The sequence below is a fragment of the Gymnogyps californianus genome, chromosome 16 (assembly GCF_018139145.2).
Source record: "Gymnogyps californianus isolate 813 chromosome 16, ASM1813914v2, whole genome shotgun sequence".
Lineage (NCBI taxonomy): Eukaryota > Metazoa > Chordata > Aves > Accipitriformes > Cathartidae > Gymnogyps > Gymnogyps californianus.
In genome coordinates this window covers 16,716,988-16,729,596 of record NC_059486.1, presented here as the reverse complement: position 1 = coordinate 16,729,596, position 12,609 = coordinate 16,716,988, and the positions used below count along the sequence as shown (strand labels likewise).

General features: G+C 45.6%; 1 protein-coding gene across 1 annotated transcript in view; it reads left to right on the top strand.

Moving 5' to 3' along the window:
- TTC28 (tetratricopeptide repeat domain 28) overlaps positions 1-12,609 on the top strand; it is a 132,824-nt gene that overhangs the window by 48,514 nt on the left and 71,701 nt on the right. The window contains exons 2-4 of the mRNA XM_050906812.1: positions 4,195-4,342; positions 7,145-7,417; positions 8,465-8,595. Of these exons, the coding sequence (XP_050762769.1) occupies positions 4,195-4,342; positions 7,145-7,417; positions 8,465-8,595 (552 nt within the window). The remainder of the gene's footprint in view (positions 1-4,194; positions 4,343-7,144; positions 7,418-8,464; positions 8,596-12,609) is intronic.

The following is a 12,609-nucleotide window of genomic DNA, read 5'->3' as shown; positions in this document are numbered from 1 at the left end:
CTTTCAATGGTATTATGGATAAAAAGCACTAATTATTCCCTGTCCTCCTTCCCAGGCCATCTCCACTTGGCTATATGAAATCTGTAAACTGGCTGAAGCGATGCTAGTTGTCCAGTGGACTAAAAAAATGACTGACTGTATGAGACCGCAGTATGATTTGATTTCCCAGAACTAAAGGTCCATAGGTGCATGGGATTACTTGCTGACAACCTCTCTGATGTAGTATCGGTGACTTGATAAGATCAGCTGTTTGGTAGAGCTGCCTTTACCTTTTAATCCTCTTCCCTTCCCAAAAGGCTCCTGCTGGTAGTGCCGTATCCCCGCTCTCCCGGTTCTTACTCCAGGGGCTGGCAGTGGAGACATGAGTAGATGTGCTGTGCAGAACCCGAGTTGGCTCTGGCTGGAGGGTTGGGTGCTGTTAACCCATGGCACGCTGGTCAGTCTGGAGACAGGAACAGCAGAGCACGTGTTCAATCATGCTAACACGAGGAGAGGAGAAAATAGTTCCCATTGAGGGAGATGCACCTAGTGCCAAATTTTGGCTGAGAGTGAGACTTTCTTTTTGCACAGTGCCTTGTTCCTGGAAAGTATGATGCAGAGATTGAAAAAACTGAAAAAGATGGTTCGAGCTCTTTGTATGACATTGAGGATGCAAATAGCCACGGGTTAGAAAACACCTGCTGTTCATTTGTCTTTAGCAAAACATCGTTCTCTTGTTGCTTTAATCTTAAGGAATCAATAGTTTTTTCTTACCTGGGATCACTGGAAAAGTAATATAACTTACTGTAGAGTAAGTACTCTTCTATCTTCACACAGTGTGATTAAAAAAGTAAAGTTTGCTGAAGCGTGGGAAGACTCTCTCTGTGCCGGGACTGGAAAGCCGCTCCTTGTCTCATTTCTTCAGCTGCAGCTGCTGGCTCCCTGCCTTTCCTTTTCCTCTCCTCTTCCAAAGGGTGATTCTCACCATTTCCTCTTTGCAGATTTTTTCCCTTGATACAGTGTCTTCATTCCAATGCTAAACTAACTTGTGAATGCCTCTTGGGGAGGAAATAGGTGATGTGAATGCTTTTTATTTATTTTGTTAAAGGTCTCTGGGGAACACAATGTGTGGAGAGCGTTATGTATACGCTGGAAACTGGAGGAGAAAGGAAGGAAGGGGTTTTTGCAGCAGAAAAATTGGCGAAAATCTTCCTTTCAGTTACGATTAATAGGTCTTTCTTTTGGACTCTGAATGCTGTGTTTGTATTCAAATTAAGCGGTTTCCATGGGGGACTTCCAGGAATAGATGTGGGGAGGGGATAAAAACACTTTCCAGAACGGACGTGTGAAGTGCATGGTACTGAATTGCATGCTGTTTGTGAATCTCATCCCTGTCTCGTTTTCTTCTGTCATCTCTGAGCCTGTGGTGTCTCCTCTGGATGCAGAGCTCGGGGGATGAGGACTCTGTTTTCTCAGCGTTTGAGAAGTGCGCAGCGCTCCACAAAAGCGACAGGGTCGGATGGGCAGGAAACCAGTGTCCCCACTGCAGCCGCTGGTGCATCCCGGCTAGGCAGGGCCCTTCTCTTGCAGTGAAGGTGGTAGAGTTCTTGGGCAGGCAATGGTGAGCAAAACAGGCCTGTTACTCCTCTGCAAAGTGCTCTGAGACCTGTGGCCAGGCTTTTTTTTTTTTTTTTTCCTTTCCCCCCCCCCCCTTTTGTGATGTTGCACCTGTGGTGTGTTTTCTCCTGCTGGGAACTGATGTTCACTTGGGTTTCTGTATGAGAACTGGAAGTAGCGCACAGGCTTCACCTGTGTTTTGTTTAGCTTGCTTTTTCTCTATTTTCCTTGCAGGGGCCATTTGCTTTCATGGGAGACATGAAAGCTAGTTGTTCCGGTACCTATAGTTGAAGAGTATGTTACTTCTTGTCCTACAGCCTTTGTGCGTATAGGATGGGATGCGAGAGGGGATTGCACTACGTGGTCCCTTCTGAACCTTGGAAACAGAAGCCATAGTGTTCCTGTCTTCTGTAGGCTGTGGGAGGCTTGTCCGCGTTGCCTGTAGCATCTATCTCCCTCCTGCCTTTTCCTTGAAACCCTGTATACAAGTGAATTTTGGGCTTCTGAGTTTAGCTGACTTTCTGCAGTGGTGAGGAAGCCGCGTGTTCCCTGATGTGCCATCTATCCTGGTAGTATGCGTTTTGAGAGAGGAGAGTGCAGGCTTCTACCTTCCTGTGAAGCATGAGATGTTGGAGATGCCTACACGCAATATGAAGTTCTGTTGCTGGCTGCTGCGTATTTGTGTCCTCATCCTTGATAATTGAATCAGGCAGGCACATTTGTCCTGTTGGCTGGAAAGGTCCCCATCAGAGACATGCTGCATCAAACTGCCTCTGTCATCAGGTAGTAAAGAAAGTAATTAAATGATAATTCTGGGAAAAAAGGACTTAAAAGTGTACGCTGTGATTTAGGTGACAGCTCACTCACTGCTGGGAGGACTCATGCTTGATGGCCACTGCACGTTGTTAGTTCTTTGTATTTTCTTTGATTTAAAGCTTCATGCTAGTAATCTAATTAACATTGAATTGGGTTTCCAGTACAGCAGCTTGTTTGGTTCAATAAGAACACATTTATACTAAAGGTTAATGAAAAGAATTTTGCTTTCATCGAATTCATTAAAAGTGGTTCTACAATCAAGGCTTACTAATGGAAAAGAGATTAAATATTCATGTCTATAAATTTCTCGTGTCATTTGTGATTTTCCTTAATCTCTGCCTCTGTGGATTGGATTCCAAAAGTGTCTGAAAGGTCTAATGAAATACCAGTTTGGATATTAATTGTAGATTTATCCTGCTTAAGTAAAAAGACTTCCACAGATGTATACTTAATGAATCTTGAGCGCAGGTTTCTATTACAGATGGAGAGAAACAGTGGCGAGGTCTTATCTATGAAAGCAATACTCGGAACCAGTCTCAAGGAGCAGTATTATGTTCTTAAAGCACTTTTTAAGAAATGCAAATAATGGTTTACCTTCTGTTCTGACAGCTTTGTTCATGCTATTGAAATAGCTTTGAATGAACCAAAAGTGCAGCAAAGTTTGCACCAGAAAGGTATTAGCTGGACATGAAGATAAAACCTGAATAATGAGCATCAAAGGTGCTTAAAGATTCCAGACCTTTTTATAACATAGTATCTAGATGTATGTGCTGCAAATATACCTGAGTACTTTGAGTGAATATTGGATTGTGGTTTCTGTGATCTCTTACCCAGTAGCTCTCAAGGAAGTTCTGGATACCCTGTGAGCCGGGGCTTTGCCATTGCTTTATGTGTGAGCAGAACATGTTTCCGCAGTTGTTGCTTTCTGTGTAGGTTCCTGGTATCCCAATTTAGGGAGATGCGGAAGCTCTGTTTGGGAATGCTTTGCCGCTGCATATTGATGTCATTGCTGGACAAGTTACTTTGAAGGTGTTGCACGTTCCCATGAATGATTTCCTTGGAAAGGAAGAAACAAAGAAAAAGGCTCTTGTAATCATGTTCAAAATTATAAGTGTCTTGCCTCACTCTAAGAAGTGCATATATATGTACACACACACACGTGTGTATATATATATATGTGTATTATATATAAGTGTGTATGTACTGCCCCCAACAAATGGGACAATGCTGGGCAGTGTCTGCACTAGGGGATGTGTGTGCAGAAAGAAGGTTCGGCTCCTGTCTGGATCTTTGCATTGTGTTTCATTGCAACTTGAGCTTTCAGTACATTTTGATCTTTACTAGTACTAGATGTTTACATTGGACTCATTGGCAAAAAGTGATGAGAAAGGAAGCAAGTTATTTGTATACTGTGTGAGCCAAGAGAACAGAAATGGAGGCCTTGAGAATGAGCATTTGGTTATAAGTAGTTAAGAGTAAGTAATTGGCCAAGTCCAAGGGGAAAGCTTTGCCTTAATAGTAATTACCATCCCTGGTCTCCAGAAAGTTCAGAGGCCTTGCAAAGGTTGAGAAAGTCATCACACCGAGGGGATAAGCGACTGGGTGGCAGTCACAAACCAAACTGTGGTGTTGGATTTTTCTGATTACAGCCAGCGTGACCAAAGAAGCCAGAATGTGATCGTGTAGCCAAGCGTCCACCAGCACCAGGTCATGGGCAGATGTGTTATTGATGACTTCTACCAATTAAGTAATTGGCATTTCTTCTTCCCTTTGGCTTTTCAGGCATACTTCCGACAGGGTGTGGCCCTTCAGTATCTTGGACGTCATGCAGATGCACTGGCAGCGTTTGCGTCAGGACTGGCTCAAGATCCCAAGAGTCTTCAGCTTCTGGTTGGCATGGTCGAGGCCGCCATGAAATCTCCCATGCGAGGTAAGCACCAGGAGATTTTCTCAAGGATGGTGATCTGCTGCTGAGGTACTTAGAGGTGGTAGTTTCAGTCCATGGGTGACTGTCAGCATCTAAAGTGGGGGGGAACCTGGAGGCCTGAAGGGAAAGATTTCAGGATTTGGCTTCTCTGCTGAGTCAGCAGGTGCTGAGAAAGGAGCCCGAAGTTGGAGGAGGAACAAAAACATATTCTTCTGATTCAGTGGGACAACTAGATGGTGATACCCAGCTCAAGAGGTGCTGGAGATGAATCAAACTGGTGTTGTGTAGCAGTTCCAATGAAGTCCTTGCTCGTTTGTCTTTTTTTCTCGTATCAGTGCAGATAGAGGTGTGCGCTACTGTGGCCCTGGTTTTATTATTATTACTTGGAACAACTTCCTACAGTGCTCTGGTGCTTGGCCATTGGGAACAGGGAGTCTTAAATGCTGTGAGCCAGTGTTTGCCCAGAAGAGCACGTCAGCAGCTTTTCCATGGTACTAATGTCTCTCAAAACATAGCATTCCAGAAGGCAAAAAAGGCTGCTCTGCTAATTCACTTATATTCAGGAAGAGTGTTGAAATCACATGGACCTTGAAGCCATATTAGCTGTACAGCGTTTTGCCTCTCTCTCATAATGTCCCCATTTCCAGGATTTTCCTATCTAGAGGAAGGAGGTAGTCTCCTGTTTGCTCTGTGTCTCTTGCAAGCTTTGTGTTGCAATGTCCTAATGGTATTTCCCAGGAGGGAACACGGCAATTCTCATCCTCAGCAGACGCTGCTGGGGGCCCCAGGGCTTAGAGGCCAAGAAGTGCTGAAATGAAAAAATATCCCCATTGGTGTTTCCTTTTTTACAGTGTTTTTCTCCATTCTCTAAAATGAATTCGTCTGGAAGTTTCTGTCCTATATAGCAGTTACCTTGTGAAGCAAATTTCATTTGGTACCCAAAGGTACTGTGGCTGCTGCTTAGAATGCAGGTGATACGGTATTTCTATGTAAGCATCCCCAAATTTGGCTGGATGATCTTGCTGTCCTGTTGCACTGCAGCTGTATATTTACACTGCTGCTCCCTACTGTGCTTCTCAGTGTTGCTGCTTTCCAGTTGTTATCCTCCCAGTGACTGGTTTGGCAGATTTTTAGATCAGCTGTGCTTATAAAGTACTAGTTTTACTTTGAGAGTGTGTATCTACTGTACTACTGTTATGACTATTCAGAGTCTCGGTCCCATGGTGCTAGGCACTCTGCAAGCACTTAAGTAGTTGTTATGTGTTGTTCTGGTCCCCTTTCCAAGAGCTCGCTGTCTAGGAGAGACATAGAAGATCTCTCCGGGTATTGTCTATGGTGTAAAGCCAGTCCCTTGTAACTTGATTCCACCAGGATAATAGATTGTTTGAAGCCATGGATAGACTGATACGAGTGGTAGCTTCCAGGATACTTGCATTCAGAGAAGGAAGTGGAGCAACCGGAAAGGCAGAAGGGCTGTAAGTGTCAGTGGTGTGCTAAAGATTATTAAATGCAGTCACTGGGGGATTCAGGGAGCATGGGTCCGCAGTACGTAGAGATGAAGGTGAAACTCCCTTCCTCAATAGCTGAATCACTGTTGCTGCATCTTTCACCTGGTTGTGGCTATGTTTCTTCCCTTACCGTTTGCTGTTGCACAAGAGCAATAATGACCTCCATGTCTGCCCTTCTGTTACCATGCTGGTTCTCCCTTTCCTACTCGACTTCAGAGTTACCAGGAGCACTTCCCTTGTGTTTTCCTTTTTCTTCCTTTCTCCTTGTCTGTACCCCTCTCTCTCCCTATGTTTGCCTGGATTACCTGGCTAAAATTGTAAGTAAGCTCCTTAAGACAGGAACTGAGTTCATACCTGCTCTTGCAGTGATAAGCATGATAAGTGGTGGCATGTTACAGCAACTCTTTCTATCCTCTTACGTCTGCATTTAATCCCAGGATCTAATTGAATATCGGAAACTGGCATTGTGTTCACACTGTTTGCATCTTCAGGGAAGTGTTAAAAATCCTCTTTTGTCGTTGTTTATACACTTGGTGATTGTAGAGAGGCAGAAATGATGAAAACAGGGAGCAAGTGGCTTTCTGAGGTTGCTGTGGTAGTGTTGATTCAGGTGAGCACATCTAATCAAGAAATGCCACTTGGTCAGCAAATTCCGGAGTCCTGTTATATTGATGTCCTTATTGAAACATGCAGCCAAGATGTTTTATCATCTGAACGACGGAAGCAGTTAGACCAATTATAAGTAGTCTGGCAGGTCCAGTACTGTCGTTCTGCAGGAGTACCTTGTCCTGCAGAAGAAGGAGCAACTTCTTTCTGCAGTTTTTGTCACCTCTCTTGGCGCACATTGTGTGCTGTGGTATCTGGACAGGCACAGATTTTGCAGACGTTCAGCTGAAAGTTAGTGCTGAAGGAGCAGAAACTGTAGTGCTCTTATACGCTGCTGGTGGCCCATTTCCAGCTTCCTGCAAAACTACAGGTGTTTTCTGTATTTCTTCTGCCATTAGGCCAGTCTTCAGAGCTCGGTATGCGACTGCTCTGCATGCTTGTGCTGTCTTCCTGAAGTGCTTTCTGCAAGGAAAACGTCAGCTTGCTAGTTGATCTGTCTTGATGTGCTAGACGTTAGATGATGCATTTGAGCCCTGAGTTCCCATAATAAATCTTGGTTTGATTTGGGCAGTCTGGCCATTAACTCGCGTGTCATTTGGTTGCTAAAAAATGAAGATGAGTTGTGAAGGTGATTTCTAGATGCAAATAACTCGGTTTGTTGTGTAACTCTGCCTTCGTTTTTGTATTTCAGAGTCCCTGGAGCCCACCTATCAACAACTGCAGAAGATGAAGCTGGACAAGAGCCCCTTTGTTGTGGTGTCTGTGATTGGCCAGGAACTTCTGACTGCGGGCCACCATGGGGCCTCTGTGGTGGTGCTGGAGGCTGCCCTGAAGATCGGCACTTGCAGCCTAAAGCTGCGGGGATCAGTGTTCTCCGCACTGAGCAGTGCGTACTGGTCCCTCGGGAATACGGAGAAAAGCACTGGATACATGCAGCAGGACTTGGATGTAGCCAAGACTTTAGGTAAGGGTTCTCCTTTCGCTCGCTTGAGTGCTGGATTGGCACAGATGGAACAAATTAATAGCTGTGTTAATGGTCAGCGTCTCTCTATAATGCTCAGGTTTCTGTGGGATTTCACAAGCTGCTAAATCAAATCTGAAATTTCTGAAATGTGCGAACTACAGGCTTGTGCAGCCCTGTTTACCTATATATGTGAGGGGGCAGACAATCAATGAATGTGCTAAGGTTTTACAGGGTCCTCTAATTTTCTGGTGTCATGTATGTGGGAACTGGTCTTATCCCCTGTGTAGACTTGGGCTCAAAACCTTAAATGAGTCTTAAATGAAGCAATCTGTTTTTTCAGTAATTCAATGGAAAAAGGTACTGAGTCTAAGCTTTTGAGGCGGTTACCAGGGAAGGAAAGAATCAGGAGTGAGGCAATGGATGAACAAGAGGGTTTAAAAAAATAAACAAACTGGAAAATCCCTCTTGTGTATGTTATATCCTGCACAACACTGAGAGCTTTCAAGCTGTCAGGGTGCTGTAGAAGAGGAGACAGTATGTGAGACAGAAAGGCATAACTCTGCAGAGGTGGAGAAGACAGTGACTGAGGGCTCTAGCTAGGAGAGTTCACTGAAAGTACAGGGACTACTGTCTTGAAGACAGTAGTCGACGTGCTTTGTGTCTGAGCTGAGCTATGCTGCAGAATTGCCTTCTGGAGAAAGCTGGTGTGCTCTTTGCTTGTTTTAAGCCTGGGCCATTGACTTACTTTCATAAACAAATCACTAATGTCAAGCAAGGAATAAACATGGAAGAATGGGAAATTACCAATTGTTAGGCCAAAACAGAAGTTAAAACAATTCTAAAAATAAGGTTGACGACTATTGTAGAAGTTTCTGGAGGGCAGCAAAGAGGATAGCCTTGGCTGTGTATTAAACATAAGGATGAGTTTGTTCTGATGCTGGTTCTCACACTGGAGCATCACTTGTACAGCGTGTTCCAGTCTTTCTGCTGGACACTTCCAGCGATGCCTTTGTTAGCTAACCTTTGTTTTGTTTGCATGTGACTCAGGTGACCAGACGGGAGAATGCCGAGCTCATGGAAACCTGGGCTCCGCATTCTTCTCCAAAGGAAATTACCGGGAGGCCCTTACTAACCACAGACATCAGCTGGTGCTCGCCATGAAACTCAAGGACAGAGAGGTAGGAAGCTTATTAAATAGACCGAATTGGGAGTCAGCACTGCGTGGTTTTCTGGAGAGATACGAACATGTCAAGAAGCCTTGTCTGTCTGCCCCGTTTTATTCTGAGAATTTGGAAGCTACGTGATTTCTGTTCCCAGCCGTTCGCTTCCCTTTTGTTAAGGAAATTGTTTGTACCAGTAGATGCAGTATGTGAGTGCAAGTGGCAGGATGCTTGGTTTGTCCTTTTGCCTCCCCCTGCCTCTAGTCTCCATGCGGCTCTGAGCAAGTCATTCTGCCTCCCTCTCCCTTCCCGTCCATTTTCCTCACAGTGCATAGGCTCTAGGGTCTGAGGGTAGAAGCTGCTGCTGAGCGGGTGTCAATACAACATCTCTGCAGTTGAGCCCTGGCTGTCATCAGCTCTTGTTTTCCCTCTGATACAGGTGCTACCGATTCAAACTCTATTAGGGTGCATCCTATGTTGTGCCTTTTCCAGACAAATAATGAGCTAGCTCCCTGTCCCAAATGTTCACATAAAATATGCTTTGTTTTTAAAAAGTAGTGAAAAGAATCCACGCAAACCTGAAAATTCACTGTTGTGTAAAGGGTAGGGGTTTCTTGGACTGGATCTGATTTGCCTTGACCATTTACCATTCAGCTCTCGAGGTGTTATGCTGGGCTCCCTGCCAGTCCAGGGAAGCATGCTGCATGGGCTGAAGAGTCTGTCCCAAGAGATTGCTACCAAAAGTTCACTGTAAGGGCAGAATCATAATTTTAGTGCAAGTTAGAGATACAAAATCTATGGCCCCCCTCCAGTGGATTCCCCTCTACTGTGAGTGGGAAAACGGAGGGCTTGTGGGTTGCATGGCAGGTGAAGGCAGTGGCTAGAGGCAGCAGGGCAGGTGTGAATTCATGTAAACGCAAGTAGTTTTGGGGAGATCTAAAAACTGGGGGAGATCAGTTCCCCACTGATAAGTTGTTGAAAAGATCCATTTGAATTAGCTAAGTGCTTTACTGAAGTGTTATTTTGTAAGTTAAATATCAAGTAAGCCTTGAAGAGATGCATCTTTCAGAAGGTTGTGGAAGGACTGTAGCTGGGGGAGGGACCTGCTAGACGTTTTCATGATTACTTTACCAGCTGGAAAACCTCCTGAATCACTCCTGATATCCTTGTTTCTGTTTATGCAGAGCAGAAAAGCTGTTACTCATCATTGTTTCTATAGTTTTCTTGATTAGGGGTCCCTGTTCCTGCTAAGAGTCCAATCTGCATAGCTGCTCCCCCTCCGTGGCGTTTCTCTAAGCAGCGGATCCCCCCGTTGCGGGGAGGGGGCTGAAGGGAATAGCAGGGAACTCGCTGTGCTGGCGCGTGGCACGAGGGCAGCAGCCTGCGCGCCCCAGAGCCCCTGGGCTGGCCCGGGGACCCGAGGGCTGGTGCATTTCACTGACTTCAGGCTGCTGATCTAAACGGATCCCAACGGTCGATCTGGGAGGAATCCAGGGAATGAAGGCTAATCGTGATAGTTCTTAGTTTATGACACATCTGGGCACATAATTAACAGTTATTGACAATAAATGACTACTTGGTTTAGCAAGAAAGCTGAGCCTCTTGGATTTCCTGTAGGATGTAACCACAGGAAATTAATTTGGCGCTTTCTGATGACATCATCTTGACCACAGAGCTTCCTCTGAACAAAAAGCTGTTTTTCTTGGCCTCCTTTGCAGACATTTTTATAATGCAAATGTTATAAAGTTGCAGTAGTGCTGATGTGAATTCCACCAGAAGGGAATTTGGTGTGCGACTGTAATGAGGTAATCGTTTTACCTCCAACTGTACAAAGAATTGGCGTAGAAGGTAAAAAGTCCTCCTTTGTATGGGATACTGCTACCCTCGGAGGGAGCATTGGGTTCTGAAGCTGCTGAAGCAAATGTTTGTACCAGGGGCTTCTGCTGGATTGTGTCACCCATAAACCGAGGAGGAAGTTGCAGAGGGTCTGGCTGTAGCACTCAGGTCTGTCCTCCCCCACGCAGGCCTGGAGAAGGGAAACGTTGTCAGCTGAGTGGGGAATCATATAAGCTGCTCAGGTGGACTGGCGATTGTAAATGTTTTTCTCTCCCTGGCACAGGGAGCCCGTGCAGTTCCTGTAACAAGCACCGTATCATACCGAGCACAGTCCATATGTCCAGAGGGGTCATCTGCTCTTTGCAGTCACAGTGTCGGCAAAAGTTCAGGCTGTTTTGTGATAACTTGTGCCCGGAGACAGAATGGAGCAGAAGTAGCTGGGATTTGGCAGGCCTCTAGCGTCTCCAAGAGAGACCTCGGGATATTGAACGTACATGTGGGTTTGGTCTATGCAGACGAGTAAGAAGACTGGTTCTTAGCAAGACACTGTAACGGGCACCATGAAGTAGCCGTCTCCAGTGTCATTTCAATGCTTTCCATCACAGTTAAGCGATGGGTTGGATTTTTTGACCAGCTGCAGTAGCTGGTCAAGAAATTCAGATGAGCTAATTCTGTGAGATTGTTTCTGAAAGAATTAGCAGACTTAAAAGTGCAGTTGAATCAGGAAACTAGAAATCATAAGGGACCCGGTCTTTCTTTCCGTGCATTCTTTGGTTCCTGTGGAGCTTTGCAGATGGTCACTGTGGTCAGTAGGATACCATCCTAAAAAGGATGACAACAGAAGTGAGGTGCAGTGGAAGAGAGGAAGGTGGGCAGGACCATCTAGAAGGACAGTTGCCTCTCTTCTGATGGAGGTGAGTGCAGGAGTTTAGCTCTGAGATAGTTTGGATGCAGTTAAAGAGGAAATAGCAGCGCAGCTTGGTAGTCTGTCATTTCTCTGTGAAGATTAAGCAGAGCAGATCTCAGCGTGGGCTGTCTTGGCCTGCTGCAGGCCCTGGGAATGTACTCAAGTTGAGAATCCTGATGAAGTCTATGCTGCTGCTGTTCTTACAACGATGTCTCCTGTACTGGCCAGAAGTGAAGCTGATGTGGATATACCTATCCATGCTTCAGCCATGCCACTGGTGGCAGGGTGGGCATCACTGAACTGTGTCTTTACAGCCCCTAGGTAGACAGCACAAAGTCTGACCATACTTTCCTAAGCGAGTGGGATGCTGCGCAGCTCGTTTGAACGCGGAGCGACCACAAGGCCTGGTGGCTGGCAGGACCATAGCTCTGTGCGTGTGTGCGTGTTAGGGAACTCGTCTTTGGGCAGCTCCATTAGCGCTAGCTAAGACCCACCTAATTCATGCACAGAGGTGGAAATGAAGTATTCTTAGGCTGGTGGGGCCCCTAGGTACAGGCTTGTCTTTTCCTTTCTTGTTCCCAGCCAGCTGCAGGCTGTTAGAGTTTAACCAGTCCTGTCCTGAAATAATGGCATGCTGTCCGGCGTGAGGGTTAGTGCTTCTGAACAGGGACAAGAGGATCCGCTCTCTAAGCCGACCTGGCTGCGGTGGAGTGAAATGTTGACTTTGTTTCCTTGCTGCTTGATGATGCACGGACAGAGAGTTACAGTCCTGTCCTACACCAGCAGTAGCCTCACTTTCTTGTGATGTATTCCGTACTTTCTGTTACTAAAATGTCATTGCACGTTGTCTGTTGGTTAATGTGCTGAGGAAAATACGTACTGGTAGCTTGGGCTGTTGCTCTTTTTTCCAGTTTTTCATAGTGCCCATGAAAGGTCTGGGAGTTTTACAAAGAGAGGTTCCCTAAACCAGCAGCCAAGGTACTTGCGATGTGCAGGAGGAAGAGTGACAGATTGTGTTCAGAGGGAAGACTGGGATTACATTATTGTAGCTCATTGTCTTTTGCCCGTCACAGAAGCTGGCTCTGATGAGCATCAGAAGCTTGCAGTCTGTGAGTTTTTCCTCAGAGAGGACTGAGGCCTGCAGTTATGCTAGTACAGGATTTCTGATAGAAGAGTTGTTTTTCTGCCAGCCAATGGAGTTACAATAGGGAGGTCACCTCTGCCAAGTCAAAAAACACTCCAGATTAAATATACAGGACAGGGCTCATGCGTGAAAATGTGGCTCATGC